This window comes from Rhinolophus ferrumequinum, chromosome 11, assembly GCF_004115265.2.
Source record: "Rhinolophus ferrumequinum isolate MPI-CBG mRhiFer1 chromosome 11, mRhiFer1_v1.p, whole genome shotgun sequence".
In the NCBI taxonomy this organism is placed as follows: domain Eukaryota; kingdom Metazoa; phylum Chordata; class Mammalia; order Chiroptera; family Rhinolophidae; genus Rhinolophus; species Rhinolophus ferrumequinum.
The window spans coordinates 5,542,410-5,564,958 of record NC_046294.1 but is presented as its reverse complement, the minus strand read 5'-3'; the positions used below and the strand labels follow the sequence as shown (position 1 = coordinate 5,564,958).

General features: G+C 52.1%; 1 protein-coding gene across 1 annotated transcript; it reads left to right on the top strand.

Moving 5' to 3' along the window:
* The first annotated feature begins 5,316 nt into the window (after positions 1-5,316).
* Positions 5,317-21,714, top strand: NPAS4 (neuronal PAS domain protein 4). Its single transcript, XM_033119095.1, has 10 exons — positions 5,317-5,381; positions 5,775-6,833; positions 15,694-16,397; positions 17,122-17,273; positions 17,445-17,547; positions 17,669-17,924; positions 18,104-18,213; positions 18,548-18,683; positions 18,802-20,234; positions 20,963-21,714. The coding sequence occupies exons 3-10, from the start codon at positions 16,223-16,225 to the stop codon at positions 20,989-20,991; spliced, it is 2,394 nt and encodes a 797-aa protein (XP_032974986.1). The 5' UTR covers positions 5,317-5,381; positions 5,775-6,833; positions 15,694-16,222; the 3' UTR covers positions 20,992-21,714.
* Positions 21,715-22,549: the final 835 nt, after the last annotated feature.

Here is a 22,549-nt window from a genome sequence, read left to right as displayed (position 1 = left end):
TCACGGTGGCAGAAAACTAGATACCACCCAAATGTCTAGAACAGTAGGATATATCGATAAAGTGTGGTATACTCATATAATAGGATGCCATGCAGTGAAAATGAATGAAGTGCAGTCATATGCAACATACAGATGAGCCCCAGTGCCAGGTATTAATTTATCGGCTCTCAGCTCCCATCAACCTGTCTCTGGCCTGTTTTGTGATAAAGGAGCTGGATGCTGTGAATGTTTCTTCTTTGCCAGCTGGCATTCGAGGCTTCTCAGTAGAAGCACTAAAGAGACACTGCAAGAGGAAAAGGTTTCTCTTCCTGGTTCTGTGCTCTTACTCTTTCTGCTACCACAATGCAGCCAGCAGATGTCTTCCCAAGGATGTGTGCCAGCTCCCCCACAGGTGGTTCTCTGCTTGCTGGCCCTGCTGGTGGCACCGCAGTGAACTTCGTTGCCATTCAGCAGACCATACTGCAACCCCTCTACAAGGAATTCTGAATTTCAGCCTTGGTTGGGGATGGTGCTCTGGCCAGTTACTCCTTCCTCGTCTACCCTTCTCAGCCCCAGAGGTAGTAGCTACTTCACACATCTACTATTCCCATCTACTTCAAGTTCTCTACTAACTCTTAGTAGTTAAGCCCTCTTTACTCATAAATAATTCTCTATATTAAATTATTCTATATAAATTACTGGTGTGGTTTCTATCTCCTGATTGGATTCTGATTGATACCATCCAAAATACCTTGGATTAAACAAAAGCAAGCTGTAGAAAAATACATATAGTGTGCTTGCAATTATATAAAAGTCAGAAGCAGGCAAAACTAAGCAATATATTGTTTAAAGATACACACATATATGATAAAACCATAAAGAAAAGCAAGAGGATAAATAAGAAAGACTCAGAGTAGTGGCTACCTGTGAGTAGAGTGGGAGGTGATATGATTGGGAAACGACAAAGAGAGAGGCTCACAGACACTGGTAATATTTAATTTCTTAAACTGGGTTGCATATACATGGGAATCCAGTTATTATTCTTTGAATTTCCTGCATTGTTATATTTGTGTATGGTTTATTTGCAATAAAAACTTTAAGAAGTAATAGAATTCTAAGAGCATAAATAAATTATTATTTATGCTAATAATCGGAAAACTTACACGAAATGGACAAATTGATAAAATGTGTAATTTAGAAACACTGATTTCAAGGAGAAATAGAAAACTTAAATAGTCTTATAACCATTAAAGAAATTGAATCAGTGACTGAAAATATTCCCACAAAGAACAGACTTGGCCCAAATGATATTGCAAAAAGAGGTTGTTCCAAACTTAAGTTCTTCTAAAACACACACTATTAGAGAATGTTCTCTACCTCATTTTATAATTCTGATATAACCTCAATACCAAAAACTAGCAAAGAACAGTACAAGAAAGAAAAAATCAGAAGCCAATCTCACTCATGAACATAAATGCAAAATTTCTAAACACAATATTAATAAATTGAATCTAGAAGCATGTAAAAATATGAATTTGGATCAAGTTAAGTTTGTCCCAGGAATGCAAGGATGGTGTCAAGAGTTAAAGATGGGGGCCGGCCCGGTGGCTCAGGCGGTTAGAGCTCCATGCTCCTAACTGCGAAGGCTGCCGGTTCGATTCCCACATGGGCCAGTGGGCTCTCAACCACAAGGTTGCCGGTTTGACTCTTCGACTCCTGCAAGGGATGGTGGGATGCACCCCCTGCAACTAACAACGGCAACTGGACTGGGAGCTGAGCTGCACCCGCCACAACTATGATTGAAAGGACAACAACTTGACTTGGAAAAAATCCTGTAAGTACACACTGTTCCCCAATAAAGTCCTGTTCCCCTTCCCCAATAAAATCTTTAAAAAAAAAAAAAAGAGTTGAGGATGGCCACAGATTCTTTGACACACCTACCATCCAGTAGTGAGGGTTTATGTACCTTCCCTTTAAATCTGAGTGGACTTTGACTGTTTTGATAATTAAAGTAGAGCAGAAGTGACACTACTCCAGTTTCCTTTCCTTAAAAGGCTGTCAGTCTCCATGTCTTGTCTCTTGGAATGCTTGCTCTGAACATGGCCTGAGCTGCCATCAGAAGAATTCCAATTGTCTTGCTGGAGAGATCACGTGGTGAAGGGGAGTGCCCAGTTACTCTCAGCCTTCCAACCATGTCCACCAAGGTGCCAGGCATGTGAGTGGAGCCGTCTTGAACTCTCCAGACCAGACCACACTAGATGAATACCACTGAGTGACCACCGAGTGACTCAGTGAGTGAGTGCCACATGGAACAGATGAATCTGCCATCTGAGCAGGGTCCGGAGGCGCAAATGAAAAATACCTAGTACCAGGGATTCTTGGAAAAAAGTTCCCTCTCTTCTAAGAAAGAGATCCGGGAATAGGTAGACCTACTCTGTCTCCTGTGGATGTTGTCGTATCTGGAAACAGCGTTTGGGACCACTGAAGTCAACTAGTTCCCATTCAAAGGATGAATCTCACACTGATCCAGAAGAACAGAGAGAAGGGATGATCCTGGGTCCTTGACGGTATCCTCGGAACTCTAAACCAACTAACTTTCTTTCCTCTGGATTTCCCCATTTGCGAGATATTACATTTAATAATTTTACAGCCACTTTGAGTTGGTTTTCTGTAACTTGCAGCTGAATGCATGATACATGGATGATGGTGAGCTGCCTGGAGTGACGTTCTACCTACTAGTGAGTACATTTCTATAAATTCAAATTTTTCTTTTTTATATGAAGTGGTTCTTCCACAGGACATTTGTGTCAGAAGACAGAGAGGGTCTATGTGGACAACTGTAAACACAACCCTTGTAGGAGAAACTTTGGAGTTGGCCAGAAAGAGGGTGCACCCCAATATCAGTCAGCACATGGAGGAAAACAGTAGGAAAGCATTTAGGAGAAGCTACTTGGGGACACGCATGGGGAAGTCTAGATAAAGGTTACTTCTGGGTGGATTTCTGCAGCCCTTCCAGGCTTGCAATAACGGCAGCAAATCCTGTTACCGAGCTCATGGGAAAACAGCAGAGTCATCCAGGATGAAGGAAAGTTGGTGCCCCTTGAATGGGACAAGATAGTCATTGACAGGCCTTGGAAGTCCAGGATCTGGTAAGTGGAGTTATTGTTACCCACATGGGGACAACATGCCTTGCAGCTGATGCTTCACTGTAAATTCCTGAAAAACCTAAACCATGCTGGCAGCAGTGTCTTTAACTGGAGCTTTAGAAATTGTGACCACCATCCCTTGGGTTCCCTTTACACACAAACCCGTGGCATCCCCAAGTGGGTTAACTAAGAATAAGGGGGACGACAGCAGCAGTGGTGGGGGCACAGGTTGGAATCTCCATGAATCTTCACTTAAAATCAGAGCAACTAGATAATAAAACCAAATCACATGGTCAAAGTTTATAACCAAACTAGATGACAGGTGTACTCATTCATCCCAAAATACAAGCCAGTAAGTACAAAGCACTAACAGACCCCAGAAACGTGCATGGAGTCAGCATCTCTGGAGGAAAAACAAGAAAGCTATAGACCTGAGAACGGTTATTCACTGGAACACAGGACAGGGCAATTGGAGAACAGCAAGCTGAGACCAGGAAGCATCTTGTCACCCCAACAGTAGATACGTGGAAGGAGCCCAGCATAAGCAGGAAGGCCACACTAGAAGATAACAACACTGAATGGGATGCACAGTACCTCTAAATACATATATTATATTAGATTATAATAGATGTGGAGAGGACATGGAGCATCTAGCTCTGATGAACTCTCAAAACCCTGGGAGATGGGGGAGAATCCTAGCTCCTCTCCTGACGTTGGGCTGCTCCATTTGCTAATGGAGGGGTGGCCCTAGATGAGCTAGCTCCTCAGTCTCTCTTACTAAGGACTAAGGTCTCACAGGCCTTACCGGTCTGAACTCCCTGTTATCCAGCCACCTCATCCTAAAAATCCCTAGATCAGGGGCCTAGTGACCTGTGCTCCCTATCAATGGCTGCCGAAACTTCAGCAAAACATTTCACTTCTCTGAGTCTCAGTCTCCTTATCTGTAAAATGGGAACAATTTTAATACCTGCTGTCCTGCTTATCTCAAGAGACTATGAGGTGGAGCAAAAGAGACCGGAAGTGAGGAATCAAGCGCTCTTCACACAGTCATGAGTGTAGGTGGCAGTTCTGGCCCTTACAGCCGTGGGATCTTAGGCAAGACACTTGTTCTCTCAGCCTGTTTTTCTCACCTGTAAAATGGCAGTAGCCGGCGGTAGTAATTATCGTCATCCTCATCATCTCCATCATCTCCATCATCATCTGCATTGCAGTATTGCTGTGAGAATGAGATGAAGTGAAACGAGAAAGCGCTTAGCAGTGTCCAACACCTCGGCAGCTCTCATAAATGTTAACTACTAGTGTTACAACGATGCCTTTGTTAATTAAGATCCCAAATGGGAAGCCTGTTGAGCTCCTTTGTGCTCTTCCCGCTCACAAACACCAGAGGGCGACATAGACGGCGGGACCCCAGCCACAAGCACGCCTGACGCAGCGCCATCACCGGCCAAGCGATGGCGCTGAGGCACTTGATAGCTAATTTACCGCAGTTTGGGGAGTAGAGAGCTGATGGAGTGGGAGGGGAGATGGGGGTAAAGAGGAACCCTGGGAGCTGAGGAGCCCTGAACCAAAGGCTTGGGGATCCCTGGACGTGTAGCTCCTGGGTTCCCGGGACACAAAACGGTCTTGGAGCCTTTTTGAATATGAGGGGGTCCACTTCTCCCTAGATCCAGGCCTGCTTCCCCTCCCCCGGGGCAGCCTCGGTGCCAGGACACCTGAAAGAGGGAGCGCGCATCTGTGCGCGCTCCCCCTCTGCTCTCTATAGCTCATTCACTTGCGGCTGTGGTACGCCGTTGCCATGGAGACCTGATTCCGGCGGTGGGGAGGGAGGCCCCGGGTGACGTCTGTGCTGCTCGCAGCTCATCTCCCGCGGCCTCCCAGTTCTTGCCTATTTTGGAAGAGAGCCGCAGCCCTTCTGCTGATGCGCGCGCGCTGGCGCCTTTTAAAGGCAACCGGCGGAGTGGCGGCTTCGCCAGAGCCGGGGAGCTGTCCCCGCCCCCGAGTCGCGAGCCCGGCGCGGAGCATGGGCCCGGGAAGCCCCCGACACCATACCCTCCCACCCCACCCCCGATCTTAGCGCGCTCCACTCACTTTGGGGAAATTGCAACCGTGGAGAAAGGAGATCCTGCCCTTGCCCCTCGCTCCTCCTCCCCAACAGGGGAGATTCTTTTTCCATAGGAAACTTGGAAGGAAACAGGATGCCAGGCCTAGCGCGTTTGGGGATCTTCTCTGGACAAGGCCACAGAGTGAAAACACCAGGTGAGGATTTCACTGCCTGCGGAGCCACCCTGGGTCTCTGGAGACCCACGCCCCCTCCAGACTCCTGCCTTCGCCTTTTTCTCCTTAGGCTCAGCCTGGGGTCAGGTTAGAATGTTAGCGAGACCCCTTAGCAGTTTCTCCAAACCCCTCATTAACCTGAACGTGAAACTGAGGCCCAGAGAAGAGTAGGAACTTGACCGGCGTCACATGGCACGTTCCTGGAGAGCATGGGCCAGAGCCCAGGGGTGCTGACGTCCTAGCCAAAGGTCAGTCCCCTGTACCTTGATGTTGAAACTAGCACAGTGTGGCAGTCTCTGGCCCCTGCCCCGCACCCAGTAGAGGGGCCAGCTCTTCTTCCCACTGTGGTACCAGCTGCTGCTTCTTCCCCAGCAGAGTCCAGACCTAGGTGAGCTTTCTGGATCAATCTCATTCTGGACGAGCTTCTGGATCCTATGGACTCCGTGACCAACCAACCGAGTTGCTGCTTGTAAACATCTGCTTCCATTGAAGGCTTCCTGCAGCCCACCAGCTCTCTGGAACTTTCTGGAGCCAAACCTTTTCCAGACTGCTTCCAAGTGCCATTTGGCTTGCGGATGGAGGTGCGGTCTGCAGGCTGTGGCAGGGCTCCCAGGGCCATGTAAACCCAGCCCTTTGGACTCCCCTGTCCAATCCTGATAAAGCCTGAACTCTCCCTGCCGCACCTGCAGGGGCATTTGACCAGGACTCACGGAAGACAGCTGTGAAGTATTTGACCATGCCCAAGGAGCTGTGTCGGTTCCAGACATCTCTGGGCCCTTACTCTGGACCAGGGCTGGGGACCCAGAGGTGGATCCAATTCAGCCCAATTGTGGGGACCACGTTTGGCAAAGGAGAGAGATTCATGTTCTGGAGCTGTTAGCCCTGAGCCTTGAATGGCTCTTCCAAGAGGCATCCATTGCCAGGGCCATGCCTTCAGTGCACAGAAGGGGAAACTGAGGCAGCCCGCCAAAAGATGTTACTTGCCAAGGTCACATGGCAAGTCAGTGCATTGTGACACTAGGACCCAGAAACTTGCCTGTCGGCCCAAGCTCTTCCTTTGCACCTTTTCTCAGGGCCAGCCTTTGAGAAGTACACAGGGGTTGCTGCTGTGTGCCAGCGCCTGCTGGGACCCACCTCTGCTAGGTGTTGACCGTGTTGCCTGAACTGCTCCGTACTCTCCACTAGGCCTCAGTCACTTCCAGGCAGATGATCTGTCAGGGGGCCGCACTCCAGCTGTGAGTCTGGAATTCTCTGAAGTGGGGTATCTTGCCAGGCTACGGAGTCTCCCTGCGGTGGTCTGTGGGACACTTCTGGGGTATGTTTTCTTCCTCTCACCAGACTGAAGCTAAGGAATATGGAGTTGCTTCAGCCACAGGCTAAGGATGACCAGGGGGCTGTTTTAAACCCCTTGGCACCCATCGGCTCTCTCCAATGGTGAGTCCCCTGGTGCACTTGGCACAGACCTGTGAGAATGGCCCCCTGATGGGTTGGGTTTGAAGCAGGAAAACCACAGGGCCGGCACCAGTATTTGCTCCCTTTCCCCCTAAGTCCACATAGGCCAGGTCTCAGGGCCCCAAGTGGTCCTGCTCATCCAGGGCTGAGGACTTGGTGCTCTGGAAGACTTCAGGCCCACTCAGACCCTAGCCCTGGGCGTGGGCTCATCCCCACCTGAAAACGGATCTCAGGGCAGCGGCATCCAACTTACAAAGCCTGAGAGGCACCAGCCAGGTGGGACCTGGGCCCAGAGAGGCTCAGAGTGCCAGAGAAGGGAGGGCCCTTCCAGGCCAACTGGTCCAAACCACTTCCATTTTGCAAATAGGAAAACTGATGCCCAGTGAGCTGGAAGGGGCTTGCATAACCCCCCAGTAAGCTGGTGGCAGAGCTAGCGCCAGAATCCACATCTCCTGATCTGGCCCCAAACTCCTTCCCCTGCATCAAATACAATCCACTGTCATCTAGACTGAGCCCACCTCCAATTCTCCCCAGATCTTCGAATCCTTGACAGAAGGCTCCTGCAGCCCACCCCTGTCAGAGCTGGGTGATTCAGGAGCTTTCCCTTCAGCCAGATGATCCTTTCTCCTAAAGCTGTCTGGTGTCCTCTCTCCCACTTGCCCGGAGCTCATGTTTTTCTGCTTCCAGAAGCTGCTCCATCAATAGTTCATAACTGCTGCTACCCTCTTCTTGCCGTGGTCCAACCCCCTCCCTGAAGTTCCAGCATTCCTAGGGCTGGGAACCATCGTCCCCCTGCTCTTGGGGGATCTCTTGGTTGCTTTTAGGGTTTCCCTTTTGTCACCGGCCTGGTCTCAGGCCTAATGCTTTCCCTTGATCCCCCTTTTAATCTTGCCAGTCTCTCCTGGGATCCCCGCAGACTTCCTCTCCGCTGGGCCCAGAGCCAGTGGGAATAGTAATAGCCCAGACGTCACAGGGCTGCTGTAAAGTCTGAATGAGTTAACGCCCACAATAGGTACATAAGGTGCAGATAAGAGCTGCAGCTGTAAACTCTCGTGTTACAAGCTGTATGCAGGTGGTAACAAGGAGACCCTTGAACCTGGAGCCTATGGTGGCCTAGGCACCTGTGGGTCAAAGGGGACAAGAAGGCCAGGAGGACTTTGGGTAATTGGAAGTGATGGGAGCCATGAGGGTTTTAAGCTGGGGAAGAACATGATCAGGTTGGCTTCTAGAAAAATGGCCAGGGGAGCTGGTCAAAGAGCAGTGGAAGGGCTCCTTGGGCTTCCATCCCTGGACTTGCTGCCCAGGGAAGGAGCACACTGGGATCCAGGCCGGAGCCGTCAGGGAGACTTTGTGTGCACCCCTCAACCTCCCTAGGCCCCTAGCTGTCACCTTCGTCCTTCTCTTTGGAACAACTCCAGCCCCCAGCCTGTCCCAGCCCGTCTGGTGTTCTCAGACCAAGCTGGGCCAAGGCTGCAAGGAGCCAGTGGGTGTCACTTACAATGACAGGACATGTGCTACCTCCAGAACCAGCCCATGCCATCTTTTTAGAGCCTTGTTCGAAATTAGATTTTTCATAGTTAATGACTAACATTTCACCATTCAGCATTTATTGTGTTCCTTTGTGAGCCAGGCATTGTTCCAAGTGCTTTAAGATATAACTCATTTAATTTCCTCACCCGTCCTTTGATATAACACTGTTTTTCTCCTCACATCCCTATTTAACAGGTAAGTAAGCTGAGGCACGAGAGGTTAAGTCACTTGCCCAGTGAGAAGCAGCCAGGACTCCGTGCGGGTGGGCGGGGTGTCTCACCCCAGAGCCTCGCTCCCCACCTCCAGTCTCTCTGCCCCTCTGAGCCTCAGGCTCCCTCCCACCCTTCTGCCTGTCCACAAACAACTTAGCTCCACACAAGGCTCAGCTGCTGCTTCTCAGTCCCGCCTATAGCCGAGGCACCAGACCTCCTGGTCGTGGTGGGGGCTCAGCAGTCTGTAGCACCAGCTGCCCCTCTCCACCTTCACTCCGCACATCTGTTAACTCAGCCTCAGGCTGCTGCGGCTCCTTTTGTGGCTTCCTGTCCCTGTGTGGTCTCATTTCTGATGCTGTACCCTACTGTTCACCGCAGTACCACCCCATCCACCCAGCACAGCCTCGCCCAGTCAGCCACTCACTTGAGGCCGGCAAGTCGGCTGGATCAAACCTCCCCAAACACCCTGCATACCTTCTTCAGTCTCTCGCCAGCCCAGATGTTCCATGAGGATAAGACCAGGTGTGTGTTTCCAAAGCAATGCATCACGAGTGCCTAGCACAGAGCCTGGCACAAACTCTGTCCTCAGATGTGTGTGCGTGCGTGAATTACATATGGAGGCCCTGCTCTGGGCCCTGCCCTATGCTGGACACTGAGAAAACGGGGAACAGGCATAGATGCAGGCAGGGGAGACAGACAAGTAAACAAGCAGTGACAGTGTAGGATGAGAAGTGCATTGATGAGGAAGCACAGGGAGCCGTAGGGGGCATTGAGGAGGGGCCCTGGACCCAACTAGAGGACCAGCAGGACAGGTAGGAATTCACCAGTTGTAGAGTGGTGGTGGAAGAGCCTCTGAAACTGGGCGGAACTAATAAATGAATGGTGGAGGGTCTGTCTCATCCTCCAGACCTCCAGCTCCCTGAGGGCAAGGAAAAGTGTCCTGCTTCCCGCACAGTGCTAAGGAGTGTGGGTTCTCTGCTGTATATTCAGAGTGTTTTTGGTTGATTGATTTTCCTTCCCTCCGGGAATATGGCTGGTCGGACACAATCCTCAGTGCATTACTTGTGCCCTCTTCTGTCAGTCCTGCCCTCGCGCCCTTGCCCAGAAAAGCTTCACCTTTTCCCATGTGGGCTATACTCTCCCCCTCCCACCCCCTCCATGGCTCCATGTCCCTCACCTTCTCTGCTCAGCCCACTCACCCGGCTCTGACCGTCTCAATGCGTGGGTGCCAGCGTGTACCCTCTTCACATGAGATTTGTTGATTTCATAACCATAAATAGATAAAATGTTCTGAATACTTCTCTGTGCAAGTAGAATTGGGGGAGTGATAACATAATGAAAAGGCCTTAGGAGAAAGAAAACAACCTGCTAAGATGCAAAGACAAGACAGCCATTGCACAAACCAGCCCTGCATGAGGGTAATACTTTCACTGCCCAGACTGGCGAGCCCCAGACCCAGCACTAGGGAGGTACCGGGAAGCTGTTAGGAAACCCTTATATGGTTCCAAAACCATGAATTCAAAAGAACAGTCTCATTAAAAAAAAAAAATAGAAAGAAGTAGAAATCAGGAAACCTAGATTCTAATTCTGGATTTATCTCATTCTAGCCATATGACCCTAGGCAAGTTACTAAGCCACCCTGAGAAGGTATATAGAGACTCTTCCCCTGGGTTAGACTGGAGGCTCCAAGACGCCTGAGACCCCACAGTGCTGTCATTTCCTCCCACCAGGACAGTTTGTTTTCCTGATAGTACCTTAACCACCAACTACAGGACAGCCCCCTTCCTGAAATGCAGTCCTGAGGCTGGGGTTGGGAGAGGAATGGAGCCCCCTGACTCTTCTTTGCCAATTTCAACTCATGTTGCCATGGGAACAGGATGTGGAGCATCACTCCTGCACGGGGATGCTACATCTACACAGCTACAAAGGGGCTAGAAGCTAGGAAGGAGTGTAGCCCGCAGGGCTTCCCAATCTCTTCACTCATAAGGAGAGCAGGACACTATCGCTCCATGGCATTTGGAAGAGTAAAGAGAGATGAAATGACAGTTTGGTATGCCCTGGGCCCAGAGAGCTCCTGGATGAGAAAAGAAGAGACGGGCAGAGATATTCCTAGTTTGAACTCATCCTCTATTCTAAAAGATGGAAAACATTTTCTGTGAAGGGCTAGTTAGTAAATAATTTAGGTTTTCCAGGCCATAGGGTCTCTGTTGCAACTAGTCAACTCTGCCATGGTAGGGCGGAAGCAGCCATAGATGATATGTAAACAAAGCGTGTGATTGTGTGCCAATAAAACTTTATTTACAAAAACACTCATTGGGCCAGATAGTTTGTACACCCCTGCTCTACTTCGTGGTAGAGAAAGAGCCCGGGCTGGGGGTCATGAGCCAGGCTTAAGGCCCAGCTTCCCCAATGACTGGCTGTGTGACTTTGAGTAAGTCATTGTCTCTTTCTGAGTCTCAGTTTCATCATCTATAAAATGAGCATAATAATATCAGTTGGATTTGTCATGAGAATAGGTCTAACAGGTCAGAGAAAACCTGAAGTCTTCATCCCTCTGTTCCAGCATGTCAAGTAGAGCTGAACCCCTCCCCAGGCCATGCCCTTGACTGCTGAGGGTGGCAGCAGCCCACCGGAAAAGGGAGGTGTTTCTCTCTAAAGTCAGGTTCTTGGTCTGACTTTCCAACCTCCAGCTTCAAGTGACCCTATTTCTGTCACAAGCCAAGCACAGGAGGAAATGAAAGATCCCTTTTTTCCCACCATCCAGTCATTTGGCAGGAGGCTACAGTTCACTTGAGAAAATGATGTGTCTGCAGTGGCTGGTGGCCAGGCTTCGGAAGAGGCCTTGAGACTCGTGCTGGGACTAGGGTTAAGAAAGATAAGCTTCAATGCTCCCCTAGATCATTGACCAAGGGCCCCAGTTTCCCTTGGGAGCAAGTCAAGTAGCTACACTTGTGGTCTGGTGGTGACTTGCAGCACCACCCACGTCATTAATGAATCTTTCTTGAGCCATCTCGTCCACCTGTGTGGTCTGACCACTACTGAGAGCTTGCATTCTTTGACACCTTGTCATGTGCTCTGAAGACCCATCAAATGATATTCATGAGATATTCATTCTCTCTCTCAATCTCTCTCTCTCTCTCTCTTTCTCATTCCCTTCCTCCCTCTTTCTCCTTCTCATAGACACATTTGTCCAGGGTAAGACAGGACATACCTAGCCTAGAGAACCCTCTGTCCAAATCCTTGCCCCAAGTCTCCAGAAAAGCAGCCCTAATCAGGAGTCTCCATGCTGTTCTAAAGGAGCAGACTCCCTACTCACCCTCCAGCTTCTTCCCAGGAGTCATCCTCCCCAAAATCTATAGATAAGATATATTCTTTTCTGATAAATGTTGAGGGGTGATGTCCCTCCATGTCCCCAGTAAAGCTATGCAAGACAGGGGCAAGGGATCTCACGGCCAGTTCTTCTTATAAAAAGCCCTTTTTCGGAAAAGAATAATAAAGAAATCAGCCAATCCCTCCTCGATGCCATCACCTCTTCTTGGTGGTTTTTCGGGGAAGGAGTGGGCGGGTTGCTATGGCAACAGATGCGAGCTCCTCTCAGTAAAGAAGGGACCTTGATATTTTTTTTCTCTCATTCTCTCAGCTGTGCGTGTGTGCGCGCGCGGCGCGCGTGTGTGCACCGCGCATGCCTGTGCCCACACCAGGAATTTTTTTTAGAACTAAAGAAAGTCCTTCTCTTCCCTCAGCTCCCCAAATATGGGAGTGATGGAAAACCACTTACTCCTGCAGGCCAGGGAAGATTCAGAATGGTTCAAGAAAAAAGGGAAAGGTCATATGGGGTTTCCTTCCTCCATCTTTTTACTAGAGATGGCATGCAACAGAGAGAACTTCACAAATGTTTGGGGGCCAAGGGCTGGAAAGAAGTTAAGACGTTGGGTGGTGAGTTAGAGATAGATGACACAAGAGCCCAACAAGTGACATCAGAGAGGAGGGCAACAGAAGGTGTGTTGAGGCTGGGGATGCTTGCAAATCCACACACACCATTTTATGCTGAGACAAAAAGTCACAGGGCAGACTCAGGTGTGGATACAAACATGTACATGGAGGCACACAGAAAGCTGCAAACATATAAATACACACAGGCACAAACACAGAACTACACACAACACAAGAAGTCTTGGACATTTTTTATAAAGACAGGCATAGGCAAATGCATAGATATACAGGGATACAGACATATTACTACAACGATACATGCAGACAGACACACAGAGATATACAAATACTGTCGGGGTCAAACGGACAGACACACACACATGCACACCCTCACAATCTGACTCCCGCCCTTCAGTTGTCCCATCATCCCTGGACAGCAGTGCATAGCTGGGAATGCTGCAAATTCACCCTGTGGATTGGGCTGGGTGTGTCCTGCTCCCCCCATTTCTTCTACACACTCACCCTGAAGCCCCTCTCAATTCACTCCCTTGTCCACTGTCCTATAGTTAATGGGCTCTGATACCTCCCCCATCTCGGACTTCCAATTCTTAGCCTGTTCTCTGCTGCTGCCTGCCGCTTGGGAGAGAGAGTGGGGTGACTCAGCCAGCCCAGGATGACTCACACTGCCAGTATTTTTAGCAGCGGCCAGGAGCTCTCTGGTGTGCCAGCCGCCCCCCCCCTCCTGCTTGCTATTTTGGAACAGTCACTGGTGATATAAATAGTTCCTCTCCCACGGCCTGAAGCTGCTGCCAAGCTATTTTTGGTTCTGCCTTGTTAAAAATAGCTCCACGGAGGTGGGAGGCAAGGGGAGTGGGAGCTGGCCTAGGGAGAGGAGACATTGGGGCATATAGAGCTTCTCAACTTGAATCAGAGTGGGCGAACTAAGATGAGCCCTTCTCTACTCCTCTTTCGTTTCTTTCTAGGCCCTTCTTCCCTTCCAGAGTGCCTCTCCCCTCCTCTACGGTCTATTCTAGAAAAATCCAAGGGCTCTTCCCTTGAGCCCAGTTCTCCTCCATGCTTACTTGACTCCTAGAGCTCAGACATATTGGCTCCTGAAACCTCCTTCCATAGTCATCCTCAGAGGAGAGGGGGACGGTCAGATGGTGCCTCACTCTGAGGTCTGTGTGGACTGAAGCTCTACTTTGTTGTGCCAAGCAGACCAGGGCCTAGCTGACGTCCCTGGTGATTGTTTCAGGACCACGGACAGCGACCAGGGCCCCATTCTTTCACTGCAAGTCTACTCAGCGTGCTGGAGACCAACCAGCTGGACCCAAACAATAGACACCCATCATAAAAAGGGACTAAGAACGTCTCCAAGCCAGGGCTAAGGCTTCATCCGTGGGTGAAGAACACGGGAACACTGCCCTGGAGTTTCATACAAGAAGGGTGTCCAATGATCAGGGGCTTGTCCAAACAGAAGCTTGAGGGGGAGAAGCTTGAGGGGGAGGAGGGGTGATATAGAGATGAAAGTGGAACAGACATATACTTCCTAAAGGAACCATTTTTCTGTCACCCAGATTAATAGAGTTAGAAGTTGTGGCAGACAGACAGACACACCCTTTTCCTCCACCTCAGTTGTGTCACTGAACGCAGGATGGTTGATGGGGATAGTCTCAAACTCTGCCCAAATGGCACAAGAGGTCAGGATTGGGCCCCTAGACACCCTCTTCTCAGACACCCTTCTCCTCAGTTGTCTCCTCCTCCCCGTCTGCCTCTCGTGCCACAGTCCTTTCCCATGAGGACTGAGGAGTTCTTTGACCCCAAATTTCCCTTCTTGGGGTCAAAGTTTATCTTCACCTCTCCTATGTGACTTCCCACAATCAGGCCAATTCCTCTCCCCCACATTTTCAGTGGACTCATTTCCAGCCCCTCAAGTGATTTCACACAGACCCCACCCTTGAACAAAGGTTTCACACAAAATGTCCCCTAACCCACTTTCTTCTCCTTTTGTGGGATCCTGGGGGAAAGAAAGGAACACCTTAGACCCGTAGAGAGCTGTGCTGCAAAGAGAAAGAAGAAAGGGGGAGATAAAGCAAAGGCGACAAACCTGACAAAGAAAGGAAGGAGACTAGAGAGAACAGAAGGGGAATGTTTTGGGGGTAGAGGGCTCACGAAGCTGAGACAGACCATCAAGCAGGCAATGAGATAAAGAAACTAGCTCTGGCGGAGGGAGAGGGATGTGGAGAGTTGAAGGTAGAGAGACTGAGGGAGAAGTCTTAGCGCCCAAGATGAGGAGGAGGCTGGAGGGGGTTGTGGAGGACAGCCTGACGCAATTAAGGGGTCCCTGGTAGGTGCAGGGATCTCCGAGTGTCCAGCACGGGCCCCTCGCTTCTCTGCTGCTTCCCCATCCTCCTCGCCGGAGGCAGAGGGGGGAGCCCTCCGGAGCGGTGCGGAGGCAGTCAGGCCCCGCCCGCCGCCGTCGCTGCTGCGGCAGCCGGAGGATTCCTATCCAAATATGGAGCTGGGATTCCCCCGGCCCCGCCCCCGCCCCCGGCCCGCCGGGAGACACAGGCTTGCAATCCGGCGGGGGTGTGTGGGGGGGAACCGCTCGCTTTGGGGACTGGCAACGGGGGCGAGTGGCGGGGAGGGATACCTAGGTGCAGATTTAGATCCTCACCATGCCCTGGTACTCTGCCTCAGTTTCCCCCGTCAGTGGCTGAGGTTAATTAGTTGACAGGAGAACGAAGAATCACCGCAGACTACAGCGTTGGTGTCGGCGTCCCTATTGTTGGCTGTGGGAAAATAGAACCAAGACCAAATTCACCTAGTCCCTCTTCCTCGGGACCCCCTTGCTACCCCATCCTAGGGACGTACAGCCCCGTGTAACTCCCCCTGCTAAATCGCCAAGGCACGGGTTTGCAAAGTGGGGGAGGAGGTTTGTTCTTTGAAAGTGACTAAGGGAATCCCAGACCGAGGAATCCCTAGAGAGAAACTATAGCTGTGACCTATCCCACAGAGACCAAAGAGGGTCCTTCTTCCCCTCGGGTGAACGTGACCTTTGTCCGTCAAATACGGAGGGGGAATTTGTGGACAACCCTGCCCTACCCCATTTTCTTATCTCCTTAGAAAAATCGATGTCAGAACCATTTCTTCCCTGCCTCCTACAGACTCCTGCCAGGTGCTTCAGACCGCCTGAACCCTCATCCTGTCGCTTCCCTCAGCTGAACACATTCGGACGCCTGGGTCCCTGCACCCCCTTTCAGGTCTTCCTAACGCAGAGCCTGCCTCTCGCCTCAGCTGCCTCCAGCCCTGGCCCCCTCCGCAGCCTCAGTTCTCCCCCTCCCTCCGGGCCCCCTCCCGCTCTCCTTCTACGTCATGGGATGACGTCGGGAGCCAGGGAGGGAGGAGGAGCGCCCCCCCTCCCCAGCCAGCGGCTCCCGCTGCAGCTTGCTTAGTCCAACCTCCCGCTTTCCCGCCCCCTTTCTCTGAAACGAGCCCCCCACGCCTGGAAGGAGCTATATAAGGCGGAACGAGGCAGGCGAGGGGGGCAGCGCAGCCGAGCGGAGCCCAGGAGAGGAGAGGAGAGAGAGAGCCTGAGTGAGAGACGGGAAAGCAAGGAGGAGGAAGCCACCGGCGCGTCGGGACAGGAACGCAGGTGTTCGGAGAGCCGGAGCTGGAGCTCCACAGCCGCTAGTCATGTACCGCTCCACCAAGGGCGCCTCCAAGGCGCGCCGCGACCAGATCAACGCTGAGATCCGGAACCTCAAGGAGCTGCTGCCGCTGGCCGAAGCGGACAAGGTCCGGTTGTCCTACCTGCACATTATGAGTCTTGCCTGCATCTACACTCGCAAGGGCGTCTTCTTCGCTGGAGGTGAGCAAACTGGGGCTGCCGAAGACCCGAGCTGGCGGGCACCGGGACAGTGGAGCTGAGGGAACCTGCTGGGACTGCCGTACGTCTGGGGCAGCCTGTTGGCGAACTAGGGAGAGAAAGGACTTGGGGGACTGAGGGCTTCCTACTTTTCCTCCTGAGCTCTGTCCAGACTTCGCCTTAGTTCTAGATGAGGGTTAGAGAGCCTGGATAATGTCCCTGGTGCCAGACTTATGAGAAGAGGAGAGCCAGGACAGAATGGCCCCAGTTCCCACCAGCGTAGAGGCGCTCTGGGAGCCGGGAGAGGGAAGCACGGGAAGTTGCAGGGATGGAGCGGCCAAAGCCTGGGGGAGCGCAGCCTCTGTTCGCGATGCTGAAAGCGCTCCTGCCGCCTTTGAAGCGCTGTCCGTGGTGCACACAGCACCACCGGGTTTTGGGAGGCGCTGCTCGCGGTGCTGAACGCCCTGGCGGCTTTGGGGGCGCTGTCCGTGGTTCTGAAATTCGGAGACGCGGAAGCCCGGGCTCGACTTAGAAGTCGGGCTCATTGCCTGGGGAGATCCAGCAACAGGTTCTCGGGGCAAGAGCTGCGGGCAGTGGGTCAACATGGACCTGCAGAGGCAGGTCCATGAGAAATTCCTCTGGATTTTCTGACATTAATTCCATGCCTCTCACTTCTGCTTTGCATCCTAGTCTTACTCCTGACTCACCATGTCTTCTCATCCTGCAGGCACTCCTCCGGCGGGCCCCACAGGGCTTCTCTCAGCTCAAGAGCTTGAAGACATAGTGGCAGCACTACCTGGCTTTCTGCTTGTGTTCACGGCTGAGGGGAAGCTGCTGTATCTGTCTGAGAGTGTGAGCGAACATCTGGGCCACTCCATGGTGAGTGCTGAGGGTGCTCTCAGCTTGGGCTGGGGCACAGATGGGACACCATGAGATTCTGTTTCTGAGAATTACTCGGGAGGGAGGGTTTGTGCCCTGCAAGATGCTATGCGTCAAGGATTGGCTCTTGCTGCCTTCACTGATGGTCATCTCGTCTTCACTTTTCTCCAGGTGGACCTGGTTGCCCAGGGTGACAGTATCTACGATATCATTGACCCAGCTGACCACCTAACTGTGCGCCAGCAACTTACTCTGCCCTCTGCCCTGGAAACCGGTGAGAACTCCTTTCTCCCTTCCTCTATCCAATCTCTCTCTTGCTGCCCTGCTCCCCACCCAATCTGCCATTTCTCTTTGGCCATCCACCTTCTTATCAGTTTTCCTCTTCACTCTCTTAGATCGCCTCTTCCGCTGTCGCTTCAACACCTCCAAGTCCCTCAGGCGCCAGAGTGCAGGCAACAAACTGGTGCTTATTCGAGGCCGATTCCATGCTCACCCACCTGGAGCCTACTGGGCGGGAAACCCTGTGTTCACAGCTTTCTGTGCTCCGCTGGAGCCAAGACCCCGCCCTGGCCCTGGTCTTGCCTCACTCTTCTTGGCCATGTTCCAGAGCCGTCATGCTAAGGACCTGGCCCTACTGGACATCTCCGAGAGGTAAGACCAGAGTGTTCACACTCCAGGAGGAAAGAAAGCCAGAGATGAGGGGACCCTAGATTCTGGAGTCAGGGGCAGGGAGGATGGGATCTAAGGGGGCAGAGGACCGGGGAGGGAGTGAGATGCCTGGGTCAAGTAGGGAAAACAGAAAGCTGACCTCACCCTTTCCACTTTCCCAGTGTCCTAATCTACCTGGGCTTTGAGCGCAGTGAACTGCTCTGTAAGTCATGGTATGGACTGCTGCACCCTGAGGACCTGGGCCACGCTTCTGCTCAGCACTACCGCCTGTGTGAGTGTCCAGAGAAGCTGGGGATGAGACAGGGAGCTGGGAAAGGAGGGCGTGGGAGACCTGACCAAGAAGGGCTGTGGTCAAGACTGATGCTGGGGAAATACCAGAGGCCAACAGTTTTGGATGCTATAGGGCGACCATTAGGGTGAGGAGTCAAGGTGAGGATAGACTCAGAACTGGGGGACTCCACGTGGTGAGGTTAAGGTGGGGAGCTGAGTGGTACAGGCTAGAGTAGTCATGGATACCCCAACTCAGTGGAGAGGTCAGCGAGGTGATAGTTTAGGTGGTGTTGCCTGATGGATGTCCTAACTCTACTTTTTTCCTTTCCCCTCAGTGGCTGAGAGTGGAGATGTTCAGGCAGAAATGGTGGTGAGATTGCAGGCCAAGCCTGGAGGCTGGACATGGATTTACTGCCTGTTCTACTCAGAAGGTCCGGAAGGCCCCATTACCGCCAACAATTACCCAATCAGGTGAGTTGCAAAGCAGCGGCCTGGGGGCAGATGAAGTGGGCATGGAGGAGATATAAATCTGGGAACTGCTCTGGGAATGGACACCAAACCCTTACCAGCTGTCTTCTCTCTTCTCCAGTGACACAGAGGCCTGGAGCCTCCGTCAACAGCTAAACTCTGAAGACACCCAGGCAGCCTATGTCCTGGGCACCCCGACCATGCTCCCCTCATTCCCTGAGAATGTCCTCTCCCAGGAGCAGTGCTCCAGCCCTAACCCACTCTTCACCCCAGCCTTGGGGGCTCCCAGAAGCACCAACTTCCCCGGTGCTCCTGAGCTGGGTGCTGTCTCGTCAGAAGAACTTCCCCGGCCTCCCAAAGAGCTGGGCTTCAGTTACCTGACATTCCCGTCTGGCCCTGCACCTTCTCTTCAAGCCGACCTGAGCAAGGATATTGTGTGCACGCCACCCTACACGCCCCACCAGCCGGGAGGTTGTGCCTTCCTCTTCAGTCTCCAGGAGCCCTTCCAGACCCACTTGCCCACTCCATCCAGCTCTCTTCAAGAACAGCTGACTCCAAGCACCATGAGCTTCTCCGATCAATTGACACCGAGCAGTGCAACCTTCCCAGATCCACTGACTAGCTCCCTACAAGGCCAGCTGGCCGAAACATCAGCCAGAAGCTATGAAGATCCGTTGACTTCCTGCACCTCCAACTTCCCAGACCAGCTGCTTCCTGGCACTGCCACCTTCCCAGAGCCTCTGGGCAGCCCTGCCCAGGAGCAGCTGACTCCTCACAGTACAGCCTTCCAAGTACACCTGAACAGCCCCAGCCAAACTTTCCCAGAACAACTGAGCCCCAACCCCACCAAGACTTACTTTGCCCAGGAGGGATGCAGTTTTCTCTATGAGAAATTGCCCCCAAGTCCTAACAGCCCTGGTAATGGGGACTGCACGCTCCTGGCTCTAGCCCAGCTCCGGGGCCCCCTGTCTGTGGATGTCCCCCTGGTGCCCGAAGGCCTGCTCACACCCGAGGCCTCTCCAGTCAAGCAGAGTTTCTTCCACTACTCAGAGAAGGAGCAGAACGAGATAGACCGCCTCATTCAGCAGATCAGCCAGCTGGCTCAGGGCATGGACAGGCCCTTCTCGGCTGAGGCTGGCACGGGTGGGCTGGAGCCACTTGGGGGGCTGGAGCCCCTGAACTCCAACCTGTCCCTGTCAGGGGCTGGGCCCCCTGTGCTCAGCCTGGACCTGAAACCCTGGAAATGCCAGGAGCTGGATTTCCTGGCTGACCCTGATAACATGTTGCTGGAAGAGACGCCCGTGGAAGACATCTTCATGGATCTCTCTACCCCAGACCCCAATGGGGAATGGAGTTCAGGGGATCCTGAGGCAACAGTCCCAGGAGGGGCCCTGTCGCCTTGCAACAACCTGTCCCCAGAAGACCACAGCTTCCTGGAGGACCTGGCCACATATGAAACCGCCTTTGAGACAGGTGTCTCAGCGTTCCCCTACGATGGGTTTACTGATGAGTTGCATCAACTCCGGAGCCAAGTTCAAGACAGCTTCCATGAAGGTGAGTCCCGCCAAAATGTTCAGGAACTCAAGTCTCTGTCTGGCCCATTAGATGCTGGGAGGAATTAAATGAGGAAATTCCCCTCTCTGTACCTCAATTTTATTAATGGAATAACATCATCTGCTGCCCAGGGTAGTAGCGAGGATAAGAACTAGTGAAAAACTTATTGTGGAAGTTCTGAACAAGTAGGCCTGGAGGGTAGGGGTTAGGGGTGTGGGATAAAATGCAAGAGAATCCTTGGCTAATGGTGTGTGCTTCTTAACTCTGTGAAGGACCTAGATCAACCATCACCACCCCATTTCACAGATGAAGATAATCAAGGTTCCAGAGTTAAAGAAACTTACCTAAGGTCACACAACAAATTGATGGAAGAGGGCACTGAGCTCTGTCTCAGTAGCCTTGCCTGCTAAAGGGAATAGAGAGTAAGAGTTTATAGGAGTTTGGGAAAGTAGGACAGTGAGACGCATCTCCTGGACCCATCAGAGGTTCTCTGCTATGGCTCCGTCATTTCCAAAACTATAGGCATAGTTTCACTCCATCCATCCAAATTGATCCCTTTTCTGCTGAGCTCTGGTGATCATTCAGCCATTGGGCCAACATATTTGAGGCCCATACAATGTACCAACAGTGACCCACAGCCTCATTCTATCTTTCCTAACAGGCCTACTGACTCTCTCTCTCTCTCTCTCTCTCTCTCTGTCTTTCTCTCTCTCTCTCTCTTTCTGCAGATGGAAGTGGAGGGGAACCAACGTTTTGAATAAGTCTGTGACTTAACGTCGTCAAGTATGGCATATTGTCATCAAGACGTGGAGCTGCTCTCCACCCCCCCGGGACTGTTGGGGGATTCTAGGGGCTGGAGGGGGATATATCTGATTCCCCAGGCCCTGCAGGATTGTGGGGGGAGGTGGGAGGGTAAGGGAGGGGAGCTACTTTTTAAAATTCAGAGACTTCCAGCGATCCCACTTTCCATTTCAATCTGTATTCACTCGTAGTGAGTTTCCTTGAACGGGATTTCAAGCGGAGAATGGGGGAGTCTCACTTCCCCCCCACCCCGCGCTGCCCCATGGGCCTGGGCCAGTTTTCCACTGCTGGGGGCCAAGCCACCCCTGGGCCTTGGTGGAGGAAAGGCAGCGCCCACCCAGGGCCAGCCTGTGCCCTGAGGGGCTCTTGACACTCACGTAGAATTCTCTACACACCAGTAACGGGATTTCAATTCCGATGGACTCTGCCGCCCTGGCGGCCCTTCTTGTGACTTTTGCGCCCTGCGCCTGGGGTGGGGGGCGCGAAGAGACGCTACGTTCCTTTCCGATGGAGGAAGGCAGACCTGCCGCTGTCACACGTGTGCTTGCACGAGTGCGTGTACCTGGTGCGGGACTCACCCGGCTGCCAGACTGCCTGGGCCTGCCCAGGTGGCCACCTCGTGGTGCTGCGGTGACTTTGTAGCCAACTTTATAATAAAGTCCAGTTTGCCTTTTTGGTATTCCTGGTGTCATGCAGTGCTGTAAAAGGGGAAACGTGGGGACCTGAGAAGGTTGGGAGGCCTAGCAGGGACCTGGGGCTCAGGAGGTAAAGTCGGAACCTGCTGACAGCCCTTCATTCACTCATTCATTTGTTCACTCAACACCTGGGTATGCAGTGTGTGGTTCACACTGTGCTAGAAGCTGGAGAATTTGGAGCTGGCACAGATGCTCCATCTTGCCTTCAAGATGCTTTGGCATCTAATACGCGAGGGTATTGGAGTCTCCTCCCTGCTCCAGGCTTGCAGTGCTCACAGTTGGGAGGGAGCAGAAAGCCCTGGGGGTGGGGAGGGAATTCAGCTGGGCATTTTGCTGGACGTGAGTTTCAAGTTTCTGGACATGTATTTCTTTCTTCAGCCCAAAGAAAGGGAAACACCTTTCCTCCAGGGCTCACTGGAAATGAAAACCTGTTATCCTTGTATGGGGCTTTGGGCTTTGACCTCCTCAAACCCTTTGACCTCCTCATCCACTGCAATAAAGCCTCTGAACAGGTGTATTAACACGGTGTCACTAATGAACACACAGAGGATCACAGGTAAAAAATGATTTTCCCCCACAGTTGAGAGGCATAAATGGGCAACATACCCATGGCGTCTGTATCCAAGCCCTGGGCTGTCCCCTCTGGCCCCAAAGCCAGTGAGTCACCATCTCAAATCATCCCATCCCAGATTACCCGAGAAGGGGGGGCGTGGACTCGAGCAGGGACCTCTTCACCTCTGGGTCTGTGAGCTAGAGCAGGCCCCAAACTTCTGAGCAGAATATACGAGTAACTTAGTGAGTCAAGAGCAAAAGTTTCCA